General features: G+C 41.2%; 1 protein-coding gene across 2 annotated transcripts; it reads right to left on the bottom strand.

Annotated features, from left to right (window-relative positions):
* Positions 1–850: 850 nt before the first annotated feature.
* On the bottom strand, positions 851–23,851 carry PLEKHS1 (pleckstrin homology domain containing S1). Of its 2 annotated transcripts, none has more exons than XM_080403326.1 (15): positions 21,719–23,851; positions 19,190–19,325; positions 17,852–17,943; positions 17,640–17,746; positions 16,161–16,295; positions 14,710–14,785; positions 13,925–14,032; positions 13,138–13,233; positions 9,471–9,581; positions 8,349–8,464; positions 6,867–7,076; positions 6,537–6,638; positions 4,971–5,106; positions 4,083–4,171; positions 851–2,414 (listed from the first exon to the last, which is right to left on the bottom strand). In XM_080403326.1, the coding sequence occupies exons 2-14, from the start codon at positions 19,218–19,220 to the stop codon at positions 4,103–4,105; spliced, it is 1,389 nt and encodes a 462-aa protein (XP_080259452.1). In that variant the 5' UTR covers positions 19,221–19,325; positions 21,719–23,851; the 3' UTR covers positions 851–2,414; positions 4,083–4,102. The 2 variants fall into 2 exon arrangements, with proteins under 2 accessions (XP_080259452.1, XP_080259453.1); XM_080403327.1 differs by having other exon boundaries at positions 19,190–21,914; positions 22,399–23,851.
* Between the last annotated feature and the right edge of the window lie 33 nt (positions 23,852–23,884).

Genomic DNA, 23,884 nt, shown 5'->3' with positions numbered 1-23,884 from the left:
GCAGAGCTTGTCTCTGGCTCAGTTCAGGATGGATGCAGGCAGCACAGATAACCAACCTTTCCTGGCTGGATTCAGCCTCCTGCAGGACTTGTGTTTCCTTGATCAGCGTATGGCTCCTGCCCCAGTTCTTGGTAGTGTTGCCCTTGAGAGGAAGCGTGGGGTGCTGCGTGGTCTGGTTTGTGCTTGCTGCACAACGGGCTTCTTATTTTTCTTGACTTCAATAACCTCATGCTAATTTGGACATTTCTCTTACCATTACTTTCTCTCTGTTCTGGAACTTGCTTTTCTCCTGGACAGTTGCCATTATCCTGCTGGAGAAGGGTACCAGACTGGTAGAAAGAGTATGATTTGTATTTGGGAATTCAGGGGGGGAAATCAGCAGCCACAGGGTGAGTGCAGCATGGGGATGTGCCGTGAATGAACACCCAGGGAGACAACCTACAGGCACTGACTGTATTCAATAACAGGAAAGAAAAGAGTGAGGAGCATGTTAGTTGTTAGCTATTATGTTAATTACATAGTCTGTTGTTTTGTGTCTCCTGTGCCCCCAGTTTGCAGATGCTGAGCAATTCAAAGTGGCATGTGTTGCAGCCAGCATTGGCCCCTGCTTCCAAGCCCATTACTTCATGGGGTCAGTCGTGCAAAAAGGTTTCAGGATCTGCAGCCTTCCTCCAGCTGTTTTACGTAGATTCAGTAGTCTGTGGATTCACTATATTTCACCTCATGTCAATTTAAACATCTGCGTCAGGAGCCCTCCATAGCCCAAAACTTACCTGGAGACCAGCTAAGGAAAGATTTTGACACCACGGAGCATGCTGCAACAAGAAGCTACTAAATTGCTATTTCTTTATGAGTGTGTGCTTACAAGACATACTTACAATACCTATAGGTGATCTAAAAAGTTACCAGTTACCCCTCAGATGGCACAGGTTTAAAGACATCCCTTTCAGGTCTTCCAGGACTACAAGTGAGCGCTGGGTAATTCCATGCATGTAGGCACTTCCCTTCGCTGTCGCTTCTAGAAGCAGCCCAGAGATTAGTGGAATTTGCTAATTTGAAGAAAGGTAAAATTCTCATTGGGAAAAATGTTACAAAATGAGTATTCTGTGTTGATCTTGTTTTTTAAGGGTAGCTTTTTTTTAAAAGGGCTGTTTGGTGACTCAGCCAAAGGTTACTGGGAGTCTTTGGGGGATGAGGAGGGGCTGTGTCAGGAGAAAGTGAGGTATTCACAGAACACAATGTATTGTAAAGTGTTAATGCATTTATTAATCATATGTAGGGTGACAGCTTCACACACCTTACCAGAATTTACCGTACCGACGTCGTTTCCATACTGTATCTCTAGTAAGTGTTATGAATTAGCCAATATCTGACATTAATTATCTGCATTTATCATTGTGCAAATTGACATAACGGTCAGTTGTGGGGTAACACATCAGTGACTGTTTACTGAAGTACAGAAGTGATGCCCCGTTTTTTCTGAAATATACTGGAATTATCCTGTTCATGCTATATCTACCAAAATCCTATTTTTCTCCACAAGTGACATTCTTTGATGGCAGAGGGGTGCAGCATGCATTGCTCAACATCTGCTTCAGCAGCGATGCAGGTTCCGGAGTGGCAGCTCTCCTCCCACCACCACCTATGGATCACAGCATCTTCGCTTTTTGGAAATATTTCTCTGTGAAGTTCCAGGAAGTTTCTTCATGGCTGCCTCACCTCCTTTTTTCACCCATAACTGGAAGCACAAGGTATTTGCTCGCAGTTCAGTGACATGTGATCACTTTCAGGAAATATTTGAAAAAAAATGTTGAAAGAAGGCAGATTGTTTGGTCTGAAAAAAAAAAAAAAAAAAAAGAGAGAGAGAGACAGGAGAACAGGCAGAAAAAACACCTTCCAGAACGAAGATTTCTCTGGAGACAACGAAAATCCCATGCTCAGTGAAAACAGCAAGAAAAAACACACCATCTAGGATATATATGTTAGAAAAAAAGCTTCCTAATTATCCAGACAGAACAAGTCTTGGAACACAGGAAGGTCTGGCCTTTCCTTTTCTAAAGTTCAGAAAACCTTAGGCAAACCTTGGGCAGGAAAGGCCAAGGGTGACATCCTCAGTGGATAGGCTTGAACTAGATTATCTGTGATTTTCAGATTCAGGCCCAGAGGGCTGTCCTAGCACACTGATGGAGGTACAGAGCTGGAAGAAGCCCTGTGTGGTGATGGCTGGCCATCCTGTCCCTCACAGACTGCTCGGGCAGAAATGCATTTGTCGTGGTCAAAGGAGTCCCATAGAAGCTTTGGAGGAGAGCTCCCCAGGAATGTCTTTTCTTCTGTTTTCAGCCTCTGTAGTTCCAGAACTGGGTTTTCCCTCTGTCTTTATGCAGAATTCAGCACAAACAGGCCTTTGAACGACACTGAAACAGAAATATTAAGAAGTGAATCCTTTCCCACTTTGAGAAATAAGCATGTCCCAAACACTCTTACCTCAAAAGCAAAAGAGACAGGCTGTGGAAACATTAAATCTGGAAATTAATATTTTGACTAGGAGCAGAGTCTGAATAGATGGTATAAATATTTGTGTTTTTTTGTTTTGAGTTACTGGTGCTGTTTTCATCTTTGGCTAAATAAAATTATATAATTAAAACCCAGTCTGGACTTTTAAAAAAATAAAGGAAGTCTACAACTCACATTTGTTAAATTTACTACTGGAGTAAGTGGCACCAACCTTATTTTAGGGATTGTATTTTCTTATTGTAGTATCTGACATTGGAAGCTGGACAAATACCAGCTTTGGGCCAAATCCACCTTAAATCAAAGCTTATGTAAACCTCTTAATATCAATAATCCTATGCCTGCTAAACCCAGTAGTTATTTTGGTTGTATCTGGCAAGACAAAGTTATCTGTGCACAAAACCAGTGTTTCAGTTTGTTGCCTCATCATTGTATCAATACAATCTATCTTAAAGCAATATATATGTATGTAAATCCACCCACATACAAACACAAGCCCCTGTATACAAGTGTGTACCTCTCCACATACAGAACAGGTAGGTGTTCTGCATACACGCCACATCACACCGTGTACAGGACAGAACTCCCTTTTGGCACCCAGTACAGGCACCCCTGCAGGCAGTTCCCTACCAAGAACCAACAACTTTTGGTGCAAAGTTAGCTGAAAATTAGTCGTATTTCTATGATAGAATGGAAGCAAGACACATTCAAAAATAAATATTTATGGGAAAAGTCCTTGTTTGGGAAACAAATGAACATTTGCCCTGAAGATGCTGCAGTACCAGTGACACCCGGTACTGGCAGCACTCGGTAACATCAAAACTCTTCCAGTGAACTTTGCAGCTGAGCCAAGTGCACATGCCTTTGTCCCTGGTTTCTCTCTCAGCAGTTCTCTCTCTAGTTTTCCTAGCTGTCTTCAGCAGTAACAATTTCACAGAGCAGCCCTCCTCCCTCCCAAATCCATTCATTCATTCTTCACTTAGGGCTTATTTTTTCTGCCACTGAGCCCACAGGTGCTCCAGCTATATTCCTCTTCTCCACCAGCTCTTTCTCCTGTCATCCCTTGAATGTATTTTTGTGGCTGTAACCTAAGAGGGGCACAGCACCAAAGGAGGCCCCACTGCATCACTATACAAGACTATTTACCAGCCTCTTCTAACACTGCAGCTCTCAGCTCGCCTTTGCCTTTGTGTAGCCAAGAGGAAACAAGGGAAAGTACGGCTTTGTTCCAAACGTGGGTTGTTTCCACACCCCTAACTGATTAGTAGTTCAGTATAAATCAATGTAGCTCAGTGTAAAAAGGTGTGCAGAGGTGTGAACTAGTATTCTACTGAGTATGAAGTATACACAGTGCAAAGCTTTCATAAATTATTTGACCTTCAGTTTTTTTCATGCAACTGAAATACATGCCAACAAAACAAGTTATTAGGACATAAAATGAAATCCATGTTGTCTATTCTTTGTACTTCAGCAATAAAAGATGCCTGGCAGCTCTAGAGGATAAAGATTACTCCGTGCACTATGTATCACATTCTTCTCCCTGATCTTTTCCCTTGAACTTTGGCACTTACTTAATCATTGATGTCTTTTTTCAGGAACATGAACAGCCTTTAACATGGAAGACATCTGAATGTGGAATCCTACATACACTAAGTTTCACCTTAAAAAAAGAAGAAAAAAAAGAGAGACATTTTAATAGCTTGTTATATCTGATCAACATTTGTGCTACATTCTGACTGGTATTTTAACTAGCTGAATAAAAATGTCCTATTAAGAGAGATGAGTATTTTTCCCTTGGTGACACTGGCTTTCTTTTCTTTAGATGGCAACAATATCTGATGACCTCAACTTTCTCAACAAAATTCAAAAATTAATGTGTTCAGGTATGGGTCAGAGAACATGGATACTGAAATATGGGTCCATCTGAGAGAAAAATAGGTATCAACAAGTAATAGGTCACAGTGGTGTTGAGGCACCACTTAGAAATCTCCTACATTCTTCAAAAAACAGTGATATCACACAAGGAGATGCATAGCTCTTGATAACCATTAGGAGGTAGGAGTTTTGGAGTTTTGGCTCTGCCCTCAGTACCCAAAAACCGCTATGAGCGAATACGCATCCAGTGAAGGCAACTGTTTACATCCTAAAGCTTGCAATTCACAGGGCTTAGCCAAAAAATACCAAGTAACGAACTGACACTTGTCCAGTAGTATCTCTTGGGGTTCTGAGGTCAAATCCTCAAACACAACAGTGCTGACCTTGCATTCCCCAAATAATTGAGGAATAGGAGATGCTACATGAGAATGATGCTGAGGAGCTATTTGGTACTGAAGTTATTCGTGCCAAACTTAAACCAGAGTAAACTGGTTTGAATGGAGGCACTTGAAATGCAAAACACAACTTGCTCTCTCATTTGGCTTAATTCATTTGACTATCACCTTCAGATTAGTAAGGCTTACCTCCTTTCTTGTGGACCTGCTGATGAAGAAGTAAGCCTCCTCCACGTCCTGGGGTTGCAAATCATTCACAGCCACTATACGGTCTCCGTGGTTAAACAAACATCCCAGTCGGGGAGGCCCAGTCCACTGTGAGACGCTAGGGTGGTTGGAGGACAGAGAATGAAGGAAACACACAGGACCTGCAGCTAGTGCTAACAGAACGGCGAGGGATGAGCAGGACTGTGTTGACGGTACTGCCCTCTGGAAACAGCACGCAGCTCGAACGACTTTGCAACATTTTGATCTGGTTCTAGCTGAAACCAAGCTGCTTCATCCCTCCCAATGGGTTCTCCTAAACGAGCACATGACTCTGACATTGCAGCATGTTAACAAGCGAGACTGGTGCTAGCAAGGTCACCAGTGAAAGGTGGGGATTCCAGTCCAAAATTAGCAGGCCAGACACACTGTAGATTTTTTAGCTCGATGTTTGACTAAGACAATTTCTGAAGTCATCCCAAAAGAATGAAATGAACACTTATTATCATGTGGTTTATCTATGCTAGAACTGCAAGGATCAGAGAACCACTGTTGTTCTGATAGGATCCTTATGGAAATTCCAGTATATCTTTCCTGCTAGTCTCCGATACCAGTCTCCTTGATGACAAGCTATCTAGGATTAGCTGACCTGACAGTCAGACCTGGTGCTCTGCTCCCTTACAGAACAAGTCCCAAATTCTTTCAATATGAATTTCCACTGAGAAAGCTCTGTAAATTTAGGTGTAGATCCAATTGTTGAGGTGGGGTCCTATTTCCAGTCACTTTTGCAATGTTTGCTGGCAGCAGCTGAAACAAAGTGACTCGTGGTGCGCACAGTGCACCTGGTCGGTGTGAATGTGAGAGCAGCAGCGAAAAGCAGTCTCAGTGCTGTGTGGCAGTGGAGGATCAACAGGAAGCACAGGAGTATGCACCGAGCACTTTTCCTGCTCCGTCCTCTTTATCCTAGTCATTGATATCAAAGGTCTAGGGACAGCACTAATTTCCAGTGGGACTACTAAGAGGATCTGTGTGCCCATAACACCTACTTGTGAAAATTTCTGCCTAGCACTCATTCCTAGCACTGAACCACTGCTGGGATTAATTTAAAGGCAATTTTGTGCTCACATACAACTCAAGTCAGCTTGAGGCCCTGTTTACCCTATCACAAGATACATCCCACTCACTATATCTCTGAGATACACCATCGCCATGGTTCACCAAATAAAAGGTAAAAGCGACTAGCAGTAATGAGATGATTTTACACCAACATTAGAAGAACAGCTTCTGGAGTGCGACTTAATTGCTAATTACTCAGCATGCTGAGGGTTCTCAATTCTATACAGCCCTTTCCAATAGCAGTTAAAATAGAAACTCAAGTACACGAAGAGTCAGAAAGAGCAGAAAGGAATCGCCGAAGCGCTAGGACACACCGACCCTGCCCTCTTCTGCACTGCCAAGACTGCACATGGATGTGTGTGGTTGTACAGTTCTGTACCTGACTGTCACTCATTCACACCTGACGGGCACCATCACAAGACATCCAGAACTTACCATATTTGTCCTGCTGCTTCTGTAAGTTTTAGGTAACTGTCAATATCAGCCTGGGGAACGAAAATATCCAGCTTCTGCAGATGGGTCTCATCTGTAACTTGGCTGTGAGGGAGAACATCAGAGACCATAGAATCATAGAATATCTCTAGTTGGAAGGGACCTGTAAGGATCACTGAGTCCAACTTCATGCTCCTCGCAGGACTACCTAAAACTAAATCCTATGACTAAGAGCATCATCCAGATGCTCCATGAACTCTGGCAGGCTGGGCACACTCTACTAGTACCGCAACACATCTGTCTTCTCTGCCATGAAAATGAAGGAACTCTTACCTGAGCAGTATACACAACTGAACCACCGAAAGTGGTAATGAATTTTGCCTTCTCTGGAGGGTTGGCTGCTGGCTGGTGCTGCTTTCGGGGAATTGTAGGTTTCTGTTTGCTTCCAAGTCTCTTGGACGTGCACAGTTGTCCTGGCATTTGGGAGGAGAAGGGAGTCCATCACGTCTGCATGTGAGCTGGCAACTCTCATCCAGCAACCTACTGAAGAGGAACGGTGATAAAAAATGAACTGGTTTGACCATTCCAGGCGCTCTTGCTGTGTTTGAAGCTGGATCAAATAGCCATCAGTGAAGCAAAGAATAACAAGTTCTTGTGGAATATCCAGTGGACAAAATTACAGCTAAGTAAAATAAACAGACCTTCTAAAAATGAACCATAAATCCCAAAACAAACCTTTTCAGTATTTAAAAACTATTTATTAAGCCTGAAAGCATTCCAGCTAACAAAATGCCTTGACAAAGAAACTGAGTACAGATTGTTGGCCTTGGCTCTACTAGCTTCTGCAGAGATGTAATGCTGTCCCCTGGGAGACAGAATAACCCAGATGTGCTCGAGCTCATTTTAGATTGATTTGGTGAGCCTTATAATGCCTGCAGCCAACTCCCCTCCACGCCCCAAACGAGACTGGGGTTAGTAGCAAAAGCTGCTCTTGGTACATTTTAATTCAGATGGCAGAGGCTTGTGAGGTTTTTATAGTAATTCCCTCCAGGGGCTCCCAAAGACACAGATGAGCTCGAATAAATCTATTGGAACAAACTGGTTCTGGGTCTGCATTTCCAATGGCCTCCCACTATGTGCCGTAAGACCCGACTGTCTGTAGGTGGCAGGCCATAGCCAACCCTGTGGGTACAGTCCTCTGCAGGAGACTGCGCTACGTCGTGGACGTTGCAAAGTTTCCTTGCGGCACTACAACTGTGACATCAAGTTCAGGTCCTTCTTTGTGAGGTGCAAAATACTGTACCTTCTAAGTACACAGCATCAGACCCGTTCTTTGGATGGGGAAGTGGGAGGAAGGAGATGAGCTACTCAGGATCACATAACTTCTTCCTGGAAAAGCTGGGAGCTAATGCCCCATGTCTCTCTTTCTCTTTTAACCACTAGATAATGCTGCCTGCCTTGGAGAGTACCTGCCTGAAAGGTTGCTGGAGCTTGGCTGCAATATCAGAGTAAAGTGGTGGGCTGTTATGTCATGATAACCTAGAAAAAGTATGAGTGAACAAGAAGTGCTGCATCCTATAGTCAGAGCCTGTCTAAATGCATGAGTTTGCAATGTGAGTTTAAATTTCACATCAATAAGTTTGAATTTCACTCTGGTATTCCCATGAGTTCTGAACTTTCTGAACCAAGACCAAAGGAGGACTCATTCAAATGAAATGCAGCCTCTAGATATTGTTATGTAAATACAATTTACAGCTCTATCTGTACCACCATGTGACTTTTAATTTGCAAAACCTTAATGAAGTTGTTACTTACAGCGATTTCATTGACATATAAATGTTCTCCTTTATTGGGTTCTTCTGCACTGGCTTCTCATGCACAGGGACATCAGACCCAGCTGTGGGGTCGGGCTTTGATACTTCAGCAGTGCACTGTTGGAAACACGTAACAACATAAGTTAATATCATTGTTCTGCCTACAGAAAATATCTTAATTTCCTTATTTTGTTCAGTGCTCATGCTGTTTAAACACATTGGCTAAAATAGCGTGGCTTTCCCCAATTAAGTCAATTCCCAGAAACGTGAGCTAGAAAGGTGGGCAGAACTTACAAGTTAACTGTCTCGTATTATTGACCCTTTTGGACCGGGAGATAACCAGCTATATTCTAAAGTACTACTACAACAATTCTGTTACATTTTAATTTAAGCAGGTTGAAAAAACAATCTTGTACTTTGGGTGTGCTTAATTTAAAGCACTTAGATTCTATGACAAAATCATACTGTTAATGTCTTTCAGTTAGCTGTACAGTCTTGGGAGAGAGGCTGTGACTTCTGCAGAAGACTGACCACTTAGCCTCTCCTGGGCACTAATATCATGGGAAGCCTAGAGAAATCAGTTTCCCAAACTAGTTGTCAAAATTTGTTTAAAATTACTGGCATGATTCCTCCTTCTCCCTTATTTCACAGTGAAATGTAGATATCAAAATGTTTCACAGTGTTTTTAAAGTACTGATTTCTTTTATGCAGCTTACTGATGCTTCAACAGATTTACATTTTAAAAAATATAAAAATAATGTACTGTTACATTTTCTAAATAAAGTTTTCACTTTCGAAAAAAACCCAAACCCTTGTTATACAACAGGCAAAAGCCATTTACAATGAAACAGTCAATTTGGGGAATTTAAACAAAATCAGCAATGTTTTTGTCAAAATGCTACTTTCTACCAGAATGATCCTTTGAATGACTCTAGTGTATTTTTTCTTGCACAAATGAAAGCTCTATTACCTACTGCTTTATCTATGTATTTCTTTTGCAAGGTACTAGTGGTTCCTCATACCAGTTCCTCTTTGGCTCGTTAAATGCCTGTCTCCTGTCTCCTTGGAGCTGTTAACAAACCAGCTGATGAACTGGTTGTTAAGAAAACAACTGATGAACTACCTTTGCTAAAATACTGATGGGAGTTTGGTAATAATCTTCTTCGTCCTTTTTGATGTCTTCATCTGTATCTGACGAAAGCAGATTTTCCTCACTCTTTGCCAGATTTTTATCCTGTTAAAAGAATGGATTTGTATTTAACAGGTTCAGTTATACAGATTGTTTAACGCATATTTTTCCATTTTCATGGAGAAGTAATAGAATCAGGAAATATCCACAGAAAACATGGGAAGATGTTTCTCCTTGAAGTGAGATATACTCGGAGCCAGCCTGTTTTAGAAACAGGGTTTCTTTATTTGTGCTGCTTCTTGTATTTTTGAGATCTACTGCCCATGGGCAAAACTGGCCACTGGCATTTGTACTTCTCATAGGTGCATTTGTGGCAATCAGGCAGCTGCAACTGATTGCATGTTCACAACCCGTTATTTTGTTTAAAAATCAAGTGGGTTAAACACTTCATGTATTAATCTGCATGCATTTAGGGTCACTTGTGTGGAAAAGATTTTTTATTTGCATTCAGTTCTAAAGTCCCTACAGTAGGAAAAAAATCTGTAGGAAATCTGGAAGTGGATCAGGATATACTTGTCCTCTTTAAGCACCTTTTAACTACTATCAGGTAAAGAATGAATGAGACTTCCCTGACTTATGAGAAGTCTGTTATCTCTTACTTCTCCATGAGCTAGAACATACCCTGGAGGACTGGAGATCTGACACTGAATCCTTTGTGTCATGAGTGATATTCTGCCTTCGTAAATATTTGAAATACTAAGTTTGTGGCAATTTGGTAAATCAAGGAGAAATTAATCCCTCCACCAAGTTTACCTTTCTAACTCACAAAGACAAATTATTTATTTTTCTTTCTTCTTGTTGACTTCGCTATAGTGAAGAGTATGGTAATGAGTATTTAACTGCCTCCCAATGCAATTCTCCATGCCATGTTTGCGATGCAACCATTTTTTCTCTCTCCACTTACATCCTTGGTTTCCATGGTGATAATTTTAATAATTGCTAAATATGCCACTGAATATATTACTGTTTTCAAGGTAAAGTAAATTAAATTAATTACACTCTCACATGTAAAGAGAAGAAACTGGCATTTAATAGAAATTAAATATGATGAATGTATTTTTGTTCCGTGTTGGTATCAATGACATAAAAAGCAACTCATGCAGTAGGAGTCAGAACAAAGAAGAACCTGCAAATGGTCCTTCAAGAAGGGTGTAACAAAACCACAGCAGGAACGAGACCGGCTCTGTGGTCATCATCTAAAGTCATGACCAAATTTCCTAGTGACTTTTCAGAGGCTTTGGATCAATCGAACAGGTAAACGCTTGGGGAGAAAGGGGAAGAGGAGGTGATTTTATGAAGTCTTGTGATCCTCCAACTCCTAGGAAATCTCAGAATGCAGACAGTACTCATCAGTTTCCAAAACTGAGCCTTCAATCACTGACAGTGGCTACCTTTTGCCAAATGCATAGTGTTTCTCCTTGGTACCATCCCAGATTATAGAGACAACAGGAAGGAGAAGGTTAAGCTGCAGCAGCCCCATGTTCCCCTAAAGCAGTGTGCTGACATCTCTGTTCCTCCAGGTGCATTGCCACCAGAGAAGTGCAGTTAACCTCAGCGTGCAGGTATTCTCAATTGTGCAGCTAAACAAGTACTTTGAGCCTCTGTTGAACCATGATGTGGATTTACACCAGATAGAGACTGTGGAGAAAACCGACATAGCACAAGATGGAAATGACACCTGGAGAACAACTGAGTTAAGTGTTAGTCACAGGCTCCTTAGGGAAAGTTTTGTGTTGCTCTCGGACAGAGGAACATCTCTTTCAAAAAATCAGGCGTGTCTAACAGATCCTGACAAGGATGCCTAGGTGCCTGCAATACAGTCATGCGCAGTACAGGGTGATGCAAGCCAGGGCTCCTCATTTTGATGTATTTCAGATATTGAAAGCTGTGTATCAAAACAATTGATACTGAATTGCTGAGTCAGATGGGGTTTGGTAGTTTCAAAACGTGGGTTGAAAGGAAGCCAGGTCCCTAGACCTCTCCAAGGGTCCCTGCCTGCGTGACTAGACTCAACTGACATTAAGGTGCCTGTTTGCATGAGTAATGGCTACTGAGCAAAGAGTTTTCACGATCTGGGCCTGGATGAGGGAACCACTGATAAAAAGCAAAATGAATCAGATCCTAGAAATGTGGAGTCATACTTCTGAAAGGAAGTAAATACAAGGGATTAATCTGGAAGTCAGCTGTCTAGACATCACTGAGCAGAAAATAGATCTGGAGATGATAGCAGATGCTAAACTTATGAAGCAAGTGAAATATTTTTATCAAACGAACAAACATTTTTGTTTCTTGTTAGCTGTATGGGAAGGTTACTTATTTTCACACATGCTGAAACAGAAATATGAGCTTCATGCTATTCCCTCTGTTTCAGGCTAAAAAGGTAAAATCCAAATTCCTTATCTTTTAACCCTCCCTTTCAGTCTATCCTAGTTCAAACAGCTGTATATAAGACATGTCCTCTGAGGCATCATAAGTATGAGAATAATTAATGAATGAGACAGAAAAGTCATGCAGAAGAAAGACAGAAAGGCAGCCTTGGTATGCATCCAGAGCAGCACCAGTTAAAATCAGACTAAGGGTTAACTCAATGCATTTCAGAGTTCAGACTCACAATTGAATTATTGCAGCTTCATAAAGTACTGTGCATCAGCTGAGCTGTGCTCACTGTCCATGGCATTGCAATGTAATTTCAACTATTTTCACTTCTTTCCACTGAATTTAGCTGTATTATCTCATATTTACTGCCAGCCTATATACATGGATGGTGACTGCAGCAGGTGATTTACCATCCTGTTAACTATGATAGCAGAACAGATTCTTTTCCCTGTATCTCAGTCACTCCAGATCATAGTCCAGTGCATAAAGTGCCAATAAAGATTAGTTTAAATTCAGCTGCCAAACTGCATACTGGTGTTGTACAGCCTTGGTTGTGTTTTCTGTTCTGTTGACTCTGCTGCAAAGGCAGAAATCTATGGCAGATGATGGGTGAAAACCACCTGAAACTGCTGCAGGTATTTGTTCAGGGAACACAAGACAGAACTTATATCCAATAACACATGATAACATTCATCGCTGTATCTTCTAAAATCATTGCTGCCAGATAGGAAGGTTAAATTACTTGAAGTTACATTTGTGCTGACAGGACAGTGTGCTTCAATTTAACAAGCCCTTGTTCTGTAGTCCAGTTACATTGATTCGATCACTACTGGCAGAGGCTGCAGTAAGAAACCGTTTAGGTTTCTGTGGCACAGCTGAGAAGTGTGGTGGGAGGAGAAAAACCTCAACCAGTGCCACTTCAGAGTTTTCTTAATCAAGTTTGTGAGAGCTGCCACAAGTTGCAATTGCTACACAGAAACTGAGGATCTGCCTCCAAGAAGCAAAGTAAACAAAGGGTATCTCAAGCAAGTTCTTAAAAGGTTATTTTCAGCGCTGAACAAGCAACAGACTAAATATTTATAGGAAACTTCATAGTGAAAACCAGTTTAATGTGCTGGGAAAGCAGGTGGGTAATCTACAAGTAGAGACACTCAGGTGAGGTAAGAGCCAACAGTCACTTCTGCAGACTGAACAAGTCAAGTGCTGTTTGATTTGTTCTGCTTACCAGGCTTGGAAGAACTCCTCTTGGTGACTCGCACTGAGCCTGATGAGAGCCAGGATCTGAATTAGGCCTGTTCTTCTCTTCTGAGGAACCGTTCTCCTGTATATAACAGAAAATGTTGACTCCTCTGGAAATACACTGGAGGTGCTTCACCTGCACTCAGCTTCCTCTACCGGGCCACCTGCACGCAGCTTTGTGAAGAGAGAAAACCTCCGATTCCTTGGCTGCTATTCAGCCTGTCACCAGGGGACTGCAGTTGCTTTGGGACAGCAGCAATGTTTCCCTTCCTTTCTATTTAAATATTGAGGGGGAAGATCTGAAAGGCACAGAGGAAGACCTGAATTCCCCTCTAAGCTTTACAGCCTGAAGAGAGAGGCAAAGAAAAGCACAATCATAAAACCGGAAGAATATGGCCAGCAGTTGCCAAAACAATCACCACATTGTTTTTGTGATGACTTTACCAAGGCATGTCAAAGTGACTCTTTAGGGGCTTACTTTATGCCCCCTAATCTTTGCTGGTCAGTTGAGACAGCCAATTAATTTAATTTCTCATTGCCATCTACACTTGCCTTTACTTACATGCAGATGCTCCTCATTTCCTTTGTGGGAACTCTCTGATATTATCACACAGGTCCTGCTCAGGACCCCCACCAGAGAGCAGGACAGACCACCCAGGCACCCACCGCACAAGCTCTGAAGAACTTTTGATGCAAAAAAGCAACTACACAAATCACATTTCACAGTCACCTCTAAGAGCAAACTTGTTACTAAGAATGGTTAATCTGTTTACCTTCTGGTAGCTTTGCCTGTCCAGGAAACCAGTCGTAGCTATAGAATTCAATGATAGTGGCAACGAGGAGGGCCGGCTTCTGAATTCTGGATTTGGAAGATCTTGGATCTAGAAATAACCACAGTGTAAGAAGATAGGCATGCGATGGGCATGGGCTACAATATACCAGTGCATCCCACTAGTCCAAATTTTACTTCTAATGGCTCAGAGAGGCTGTTGACATGGCATTTTCCAGGGAGACTTAAATTTTCCCTGCTTGCACTTTGAGCTGACTGGAAGCTGCAGGGATGTAAGTAGCTTAATGCTGAGTGTGAACGAGCAGGTGTGCCTGGCTGACAAGGGGCAGAAACTTGGGACTGAGCTTGAACTAACAGGACCTTCAGCTGGTTCCTAACACTGACAGACTGGATGTAGATTGGTGTGTAAAACAGCCCACAAATATAACCAAAAAGCACACAGTAAGAATAACACACAAGTTTTCATTCTGATGCATCCAAGGTGCAACTGATTGCAGCATAATGTCAATCACGTCCTACTTTATATAAATAATGTGGCTTACTCTTCAAAGAGATTCCTGCAATGTAAATTCAACCCCAGCACAGAGACTGTGCAATGCCTGCTTAATGCGTAAAGCCAGAGTACAGGATTTATATGGAAAATGAATTTCTGATTAACCAAGACAAGAGCCAACTTGCAAGGCCAAAACCAGCAAAATTCCTCTGCACAGGTTTCTAATGGAAGTACAGACTTCTTTCTTTCTAAAATCAAGTGCAGTAACACGTTACCTGAGGGCAGCATCCACCTCTTTTGGTCTCCCTGCAGACTGAAGATATCGCAGAGACCCAGTCCTCTGTTTCCTGCCTGCAGGTTGGAACAACAGAAATGAAAACTTACTCACAGGTAAAACACAAGGAAAACGCATTTGCCTACCCACTTCTTCCTACGGGGCCCAAAATAATGCTTCCTGAAATCAATGAAGAAAATCTGCACGTTCCTTTCAAGAGAGAGTTCTTGGGTGGCCATAGCCAGGTGGCAAGTTTGACCTCAGAGGTGCAGCCCAGGACTGGGAGCCAAAAGGCAGGTACTGGGGGCTGTGTGTGCACATGCAAGGGATGCGGAGAGGGAGAGAGATGGAAAGGGAAGACTGTGCTTTCTGCTTCATTTTCCATGTGTAATGCTCCTGTGCTGAGTCCTGCCATAAACACAGCTAACAAGGCTTGGGAATGCATTTGGGTGAGTTTCTACAAGAAACATGCCATGAACAGACCCCTGAAGCCCTGTTCCAATCTTGTGGTGGATTTAGTTGGATTAATTCTGGAATGCTTCCCACCAAGCACGGGCTGTGAAAGCAGTGCCTGGGGGGAAGATGTGGGGTGGCATGCTCAAGTAATACACAGGTATGTGTTTTTCTTCTGCGCTTATCAGCATTTCACACATCAGCTGCTCTTCTGCACTGAGGCAGAAAAACTCGTGACACACTTGTGGCTGGGAAACTGAAGAGGAGATGCTGGGAAGCAGCAGCAGAGGAGCCCTGTGCCAAATGTCCTCCCTCACCTAACCGAGCTTTGGCTGATCACCTTGACAGCAGCAGTTTCTGCCCTCGCTGAGGACTGGATTGCAGCCTGGGAAAGCAGGGAGCGCACCACCCTGCTGCAGGAGAGGCCCCAGTCATTCCTTTTGGGATCTTTTTTCCCTTGGGGGAGTTTTCCCTTTCAATCTGCTTCCCTTGATTAACAAACTACTTTCCAGGGCGAGATTATTTCCTGTGATTTATCTAAGTAGCAGAAGCTTCCCAAACTCCCAGGAGCAGTTGGGGGAGAAGACAAAGCTCTCTGCCCTTCCTTGACCCTTAACCAGCAGAGTCTGACATGGCACTCCCACACTGATACACTGCTGCTGCCATCCCCGCTCCCAGCTGTGTGCTCCCACTGCTTCCACATGTTGGATGTTGTAACAGTGTGGCTGCAGGGTAAGTTAGCTCACCTGTCTGAACCAGCTAAAAATTAACCCAGCCATGGGGAAAAATGACATAGAAAAGAGCATTTTTCCATTGAATCAACCAGCTGAATCATTTCATCTCAGAACTGTGCAATCAGTAGCTGAGACACAGGAAGGGATGGGAGCAGCTGTGAAAGAGCAGGACCTTGCCCTGGGGCAGCGGCTTAGTGTGACAGTGGCTTAGGGTGACAGCTGAACTGTAATGTCAGATTGCATTTGCACATCTTTCTATGCCTACCTGCTGCTCCCAATGAGGTAGTAACATCTGTTTCCAGTACCGATGGACATCACCTGTTCAGGAAGGCATTTAAACATCTTCCTCACCGTTTCCATAATTTCAGAATTGCTTATGCCAACTTCAATATTAATGATTCTGTTAAGATAAACATATGAAACATTCTATACAAAACCACACACATACACATACATACATGTGTGTACGTGTGTATTTTACTCTAAGCATAGCACATGATGAGATCTGCAGGGGAAGATATAAAAATTTTACTATAGAAAAAATTCTCAAGAAAATAAGTGCACACATTCAAAATAGATGGTCTTTCAATGAAGAAAACTTGCAAGCAAAATACTAAAATAAATGTTTGCAAATACTCGTGTCCAGATTTTGGATCCTCATTTCTGAAAAAAGGGGCTGTTGATCTAATACAGAATCCTGAAAAGGAATGATAGTATTAAAAATTCCTGACAGAAGTTTTTTAACCACTGCAGAACAATACATTTGATTTGAAACTAATTGTATATTAACAATGTTTTAATGGAGGGGAAGAGGAACAGACAAGTAGTACTCTTAATGGATACTTAAATAGAAGCACTATTTCCATTAACTTCCAAGAAGTTAAATTAGTAAAAATAGTAGTAACGATAATGATGGTAATAATGTATCATCACATACCACTGAGCAAGCTGGAATCTTTTTGAAAGCTTCACAATGTAAATTCTTTTGATGGAGGAAGCACAACAGCAGTGTGAGTCCAGTGACCTCCATGCCTAACAATTCCAGAAGCCTGGAGTATTAAGCTCCAGGTCTGAATGGTAAAATCTTTTTATTTCCCTTTACATTTACTGTTTCCCTTCCAAGTATCTCATACCCTACGTGACATAGTACAAAGCCAATGACACCCAGCCTTGCTGCGGTGGGCACTGTACAGAGAGGAATGAAATGGCCAACCCAAACGAGCCAAGCAAAGCAATTTCTTGGTGGAGTAAGAGGCAGTGGGGCAGCCAGCACCAGCCCAAAGGGTTACGTGAAAGCCAGGAGACCTCTGCGCAACTGGCAGAGCACTCTGTAGAGCCATAAGGTGGGAAAGGTTGTGCGCCACAGTGAAGAGTGGCATAGGCCATCCTTACTTTCATATCAGTGAATGCATAGCACTGTCTCACAGGAGATAAAATACCTTATACTACAGGAATACAGCCTTTGGGTCATGGAGTCAAGATATCTGGTTTGCAGATACCACATCACCACAATCACTCACATAAATGTATCAAATTTCATCAAAACAGTTTAGGATCTTTACTTCTACATGTATCATACACGTACGTTGCGCCCAAAGCCTACGAAAGCCCAGGGGCCTCTTTACTGGACTTCCGTGTGATTTGGATCAAGAACCTCAATCAGGAACAAGTGTCTGTACAACCAGTGGCCATTTAAGAGTTGATACATGACAGAATAAAAAGGTGATGAATTTGAGTTACATACTGATCAACAGCTATGGAGCCTTTTGTGTTCTGGCCTTTTAGATACTTCAAGATGTAATTGCCCTTGCTGGATTTGGACAGGATGAAAAAACGCCTTTTCCAGGAATTCTGCCGAAGAGAAAGCAATTTGTTTCTCATTAAAATTCAGGATAGCAGAAATAACAATTGCTTGTTGAGTGATTGCTGGAATATGACTAATATGTGCTAGGGTACCTGTGAGCCGAAAAGTTGAAGAGGTGGTGATTTGATGAGGAATCCGTGCTTGCAGACTCCACCTTCAGCGCAAAACATATTTTGAGTTCTCACTAATCAAAGAGAAATGAAGGCACCATTAGTTAATTTGTTGCCAATTAATCTCATATAAAGACCTGCTTGAACTGGAAATTGTTGCTGAGCACTGGGTTTCTGTGCTTAAATGGCCACAGAGCACATTACAATTAGAGAAGACAAACACAAATCAAGGCTATACAATATAGGGTCAGGCCATGCTTCCCTGATGTCAATGTTATTGCTGACAACTGGCCCAAACTGTAAACACATGATAGTGACAATGTAGGGGGCTTGGAAGATATCACAAACCTCTGTCTTATTTAACTGGTCTTATTTAACTTCTGGAGTCTGGTCTTAAATTTACCTTCACAATTAGTGATCTGACAGACAGTAAACAGCCCGCTAATGAAATTTTAGATGGCATTCAGTTTGCAATACAAAAAGTCGGATAGGTTGCAAACACAGCTAAATCATCTTACACCATGAATCATGATGTGACAACAACAAAAGGTAAAATATGAGCTAAAACACTGGGAGGAAAGATGTCTGAATGTATTTGTTCATGACCCTGCATACTCTGTGGCCAGTTGTAGTTTAAGATTCACATTTTCTAATCACTGTGGATTTCTTATCAAAATCTCAGTTGTATTAACGGACTTTAACATCCAGTGAAAGGAGTGGCAATCTCATTCAATTTTTTAACCTATAAACCGTGTATAGGAAATCAAGATTTTTTAAGAATCTAGTGACTGAGAGGAGCACAGTCCACCTCACCTTGGATCTTCCAGTAAGGGACAACAGAGAATATACATAAGTTCTGGGAAACATAACATGACCAAACATGGTGATACAAGAAATGTCTGAGTCTGAAATCCCGTTTACAACTGACTTCAGTGGAGGTACGGCTTAATCATCTGTGCCTTGGAGATATGGGCTGTATCTTCCAGTTCCCAGTTAATTTTTTAGGATTTTAACATTTTTTTATAAATGTCAGTTCAGCCTCTGTGTCAGGGACAAGAAAAATTCTGCTATAAAGGGAAATGCTGCATTTAGGACATTCTTTAAGGAAGGAAGCAGGAAGACAGAATTAACACGTAGAGTAAGTCCAATGAGATCTCCAGTTTTTCAGCATGCTATTTCCCCCCTGTTTTTCACTTGTTGTTTACTACAAAATCTTTGGCAGGTGGAGGGCAAAGAGGATGGTATCACATATTGATAAGAATGGATTGAAACCTGATTCAGCTTTACTACCGACAAATCTTAGCAAATGAAATTTCATACCTGCAGAATTTTTTTTACTTGTAGAAGCCATCCTGATTTTTTCTTCCACCCAGATAGCAAACAGAGCAACAACCTTGAAGCTAATTCATTTCTCTTTGCTTGCTGCTGAGCAGCATTTCACTGCATGCATGGTTGCCTGAGAAAATAACAAATACCTCACAAGTGTTTATTTTCACAGTGATGTTTAAACTATATAAAATATAGAAAAATCTATGACAAACTATATAGATAATGTAATAATTATTACTTATTCCAGCAACTATTATGCATAATAATATTTTATAAAATGAAATATACATTATATTAAATAATATAGCATTATAAATACTAAAAAAAATATATTTATATAGGCCAAAGAGATTATTTGCCTAGGAAGTAGTGAGACCTGCCAACAGAACTGCATTTTGCCCCTTCCTTTACATTAGACACAAGCCAGGAATATTGCATCCCATCTATGTTTCTGACACTGCCTTAGCAGTGTGATCAGCCCTGTATAAAACAGACATAGCTTCGGCTGAAGAATTTAAAAACTGTTTAGACAACCTAGTCGTAATATTATGGAAATTATAATAATTTGCAAGTTTGTAGCATTCTTAATACAGTGCCCTCAGAGAAATTTATAAACAGTGATGAAATAAACTTCACAGATTTCTAAGAGGTGGATTACTATTATGATTTTTCAGATGGGTAAAAAGAGTATGTTTTTATTTACATCAACTTATGTTTGCAATGTCTCCTCCAGGAGAACCAGGGAAATGGGAATCTCGCTGTAAACCTGAGAAAGTAAATAACCTGGTCACTGGCATAGCCAGGCTGTGGCAGAGGTGGGAACAGAGGCTGGCAGGGAGGCAGAATGCATCAGTTCACTTCCATGGACTTCTCTGAAATTTTGTTAAATAACCCTTTAACAAAACATGCAGGCAGCAATCTGTGGGATTTGGTAAGTGCAGGAGCACAGAGATGGAGCATTTAGAAGGTAAAAGGTGGGTTTGGTTAATGGGATTCCATTGGGTTCTTTTTGAGCTAATGTGCTTTAGGGTTCTTTCCTTTGAGACCACCACCATTTGGGTGTGAGGACAGCAGAGCCAGACCTCCAAAGCACTGCTATTTCTTTGCAATTTGTATGTGAGCTCTGCACCCCTCCCTGTTGACTGCATACACAGCACATTTTGCAGACTGGACAGTTTTTTTATTATCTCAGTTGCTTTCTCGCTTATTTAAAATCAAATCTAGTTTCTCTCATATACTTATATTTCCAATTTGAAATGTCATGTCTGCTTGTCATGTCATTTAGGAAACTTTTCAAAAGTTTCCCTTTGCCTTATCCCAAGGCTCTCATTCCTCACAAAATCAAATGCTTTCCTTTTAGTAACTTGGCTTGAAGTTGTCTGTTAGTTCCAAGGAGGTTGCGCAGTCTCCAACATGTGTGCCTCCTCCCAGAGACTCTTCTGGGAAAATTTAAAGGATTGCAAGTGCTGTTCTGTATCTCTTTCCTGAGCTCCCTGGCTGGGATGGAGTTTTAAGGGGTTTTCTTTGCTTCTGTTCAGTGATTTACTCCATGGTGCCAGCGGTAAACATGGTGTGGTCAGGAGTACCAGTCAGAAATGGCTGGTTATTTTCTGGCCTCACTCGCCTGACAGGGGGTGGGTTACCAAAAAAGTTTTACCTCTGACACACAACTAAAGCTATAGACTTCCACACCTCCTGTCCCAGGCAATACCATGATGGAAATGAGAATGACCCTCTGGAAACTTAGGTCCACTGGAGATCTTTGCAGAGCACCTCCGCCTGTATTTTGGGTTGTGGGTTTTTTTTAGGGAAATCTTTGCAATTTTGCCATTTTGAGAGAAAAATTTGTAGTACAAATGCTGTGACAGACTACTATACAATTTACTGCTAGGGTTTTCATCTATTGCCTACCAAAAAAAGGGACAAAAAAGCAGTTTCCAAAACTAAAAATTACTGCACACAAAGTCAAATTGTTAGTGTCAACAGTAGGGGCTCATGCCGGGTGTTGCAATGAAAGGCAATGTAATATTCTTTTCAATATAACTGACAGAATCACCATGACTGGCAAATGATGCAATTCTTGCAAAACAATGTTTCAAGAGCCTATGACAGGATAAAAGTCTCTTCTAGGTTTCAGTAAAAGTCAAGATTTGCAGGTGGGAAGACAAAACCCCATGAGACTACAGTTGTGCTACCTCAGTCTGCAATTTGGGAAAAAGTTTTTAATTGTTGCATTCAATTGTTTTTTTCTCTTCAATGGAAAAGAGTTTCTTAAATAGGTTATGTCAAATTCAGAATAGGCAATGCCAGTTCCATGATTATAGCCCCTCAGATTTTTGTATGCCTGGCATTAAGAGATTTGGTTGCTTCTAAACTTTTCAAATGCAATGATGCACTTCAGTCAAAACACAGATAAAATGCTTCAATTTCTTAAGATACAAGCCATTATAAAACTTTATAAATGGAATAACAAGATAAGGAAAACAAACTGTGTTAATACTTACAGATAAAATGTCTTACCATGTAGAAGGTTTTAGAGAAATACACCTTTAAGTATTTTCAGATTCCCTGTATTGCCTTGGACGGCAAACCACGATGCGTCCTTCCCCTGTATTGTGACTGCCTTCTTATAGTCCTTGTACAAATACAAACACCCTGAAATATGACCCACAAGGAAATACCTGCTTCTGTCACGGGAAGTAAATGAAAGACTTTTCTGCAAGGGGAAACCAAGAAGATTAATAGCTGCTTGAAAATATATGCACATTTGAGGCAGCCATAAATGGCTCCCATGCAGAAAAAAACCTGGAGACAGCTTGGCTTTGTTAGTTCAGCTTTCTAAACAGTCCCTTAATTTCCCCTGAGCTGTCTGTAAAATACCCACCCACAACTGGAAGATAAAGTAACTTTAAGAACCCTAAACCATGATAAAGTACTTTAAAATGTAACCAAGTTCAGGTTAAAGAACAATATATACTGAAACATGATGCTACCTATGTAATGACATTGTAGGGTCAGTGTCTGTCTCGGTCATAGGTGAATTTTTTGGGTTCTCTCAAGAAACATCCAGTATATCATTAATGATAATGATTTTACACACCAAACCATTTGGCTAATCCTGCAGATGGCAAGGAATTGCTTTTAGGCAGAAAATAAAAATGCTAAAATGCCCTACAGCTTGTAAGTCGCTATTCAGCTACCTGGTGTCCCTCAAGTGAAAGGGTCCGGCTGCCTTATGCTGGATGGGTTCCTTCAGGCTCTTGATCTGGCACAGCCCTCAGCATGTAAACAGCACCAGTCAGATGTGATATCTGTCGATGGGAAATTTTCTTCTTAAATATTAGTGGGCTTTGGATATGTTCTAAAGCAATGTTGCATCTAGGAGAGGCACTGGGCCTGACACATGAGAATGTTTTTCTTTCTTTCATTACTACTATGAGTTGTCTTTCCAAGTTGCTTCCCTCTCTGACAGTGTCTTCAGGTATTTAACGCTGACTGTCGTATATTTCATATACTAGAACCAGCCTGCAGGTTGTTTAAGATTCAGCCTCAACTTCTTCCTTTTGCTGTCAGCAGTAGAATTGCTGTGCTCCTTTGTGCCATGCTATCATCTTTTCCCATGAAACCTTTGGTCTACCAGCAGACCTCTTGCAAATGTTGAGTGCACCTTGTTGGCTTGCCATATTACAGCACTTAAAAGCTCCAATAAACATTACTACTATGCCTTTTCTCTTAGACGGACAGCTACCATTTCACCTATTAGTTGGAAATTCCCAAGCTGTCCTTTAGTGGCTGTCATGGTAAATATACAACAAAATCTGATAAAGACCCCATCTATCCACCTTTTTTTTTCTTTTAGGTATTGTGTCCAATAGGGCAAATACCTTTTCCTAGTCACAGAGGAAACTCACTAATATTAACTCATTTGATTCTTTCTCAGCAGTCCCTTGTAGGCTGGACCAGGGACTATTTTGAGTAGTTTTTATATTCTCCCAATGCTTCTAAGTCAAGATAAATTTGCTATAGCTTTTTTAAAAAATAAAATATCATTCTCAAAGAACCTTTGAGAAAAAAGCACTATACAAGAGGAAATGTGCTCCTTACCTGTAATGCTGTTACACTCCTTGGCATTATTTTAAAAACTTAAATTACTTGTTTCAGAGCCCCTACTTGCTCCTTTATTGTTCCCAAGGCTCTCTGGCTTCAGAGCTACAATGTATCTGAATAAAAGGATAGTTCTGGAGACGGGAATGTTGTTAACAGCAATTTAAAAACACGCTAAACCTTAAGCAAATAAACACTAAGGAACTATAATGACATGGAAGAGCTTCCAAAGAAGTAATGAATAATGAAATGTTGACCGGACACATTTCTCACAGTAACACAGAAATATCTCGGTGCTAGAAAACAGTTAAAGATGGAGCTATTTGCCAGAAGTAATAAGAAGAACGTTTTCATATGAACTAGATCACTGTACAGTTTACTGTATAAAGACATTTTATACACCGGGCAAGATTAAGTGCTGGTAGGCCAGAATATTTCCATTAAAATATTTTCAATAATTTTGGTTTACTCCTAGAGAGGATGTGGTCTGTCAAACCCAAACCACCCAATGTCAGCTTACTTTTCTAAACTACTTTTCAACTGACACTGTAAACCTCATCTTGAAAAGCTGTTGAAGATCAT

Source organism: Falco punctatus (genome assembly GCF_963210335.1).
Source record: "Falco punctatus genome assembly, chromosome: 9".
Classification (NCBI taxonomy): Eukaryota; Metazoa; Chordata; class Aves; order Falconiformes; family Falconidae; genus Falco; species Falco punctatus.
The sequence above is the reverse complement of the archived record's forward strand: the minus strand, read 5'-3'. Positions and strand labels throughout refer to the sequence as shown.

Coding starts and splice junctions, on each gene's coding strand:
- PLEKHS1 (XM_080403326.1), bottom strand. CDS start 19,220: ATGGCTTCTACAAGTAAAAAAAATTCTGCAG. Junction 17,747..17,851: donor TTCAACTTTTCGGCTCACAG/GTACCCTAGCAC, acceptor TCTCTTCGGCAG/AATTCCTGGAAAAGGCGTTT. Junction 7,077..8,348: donor TATATGTCAATGAAATCGCT/GTAAGTAACAAC, acceptor GTTCCTCTTCAG/TAGGTTGCTGGATGAGAGTT.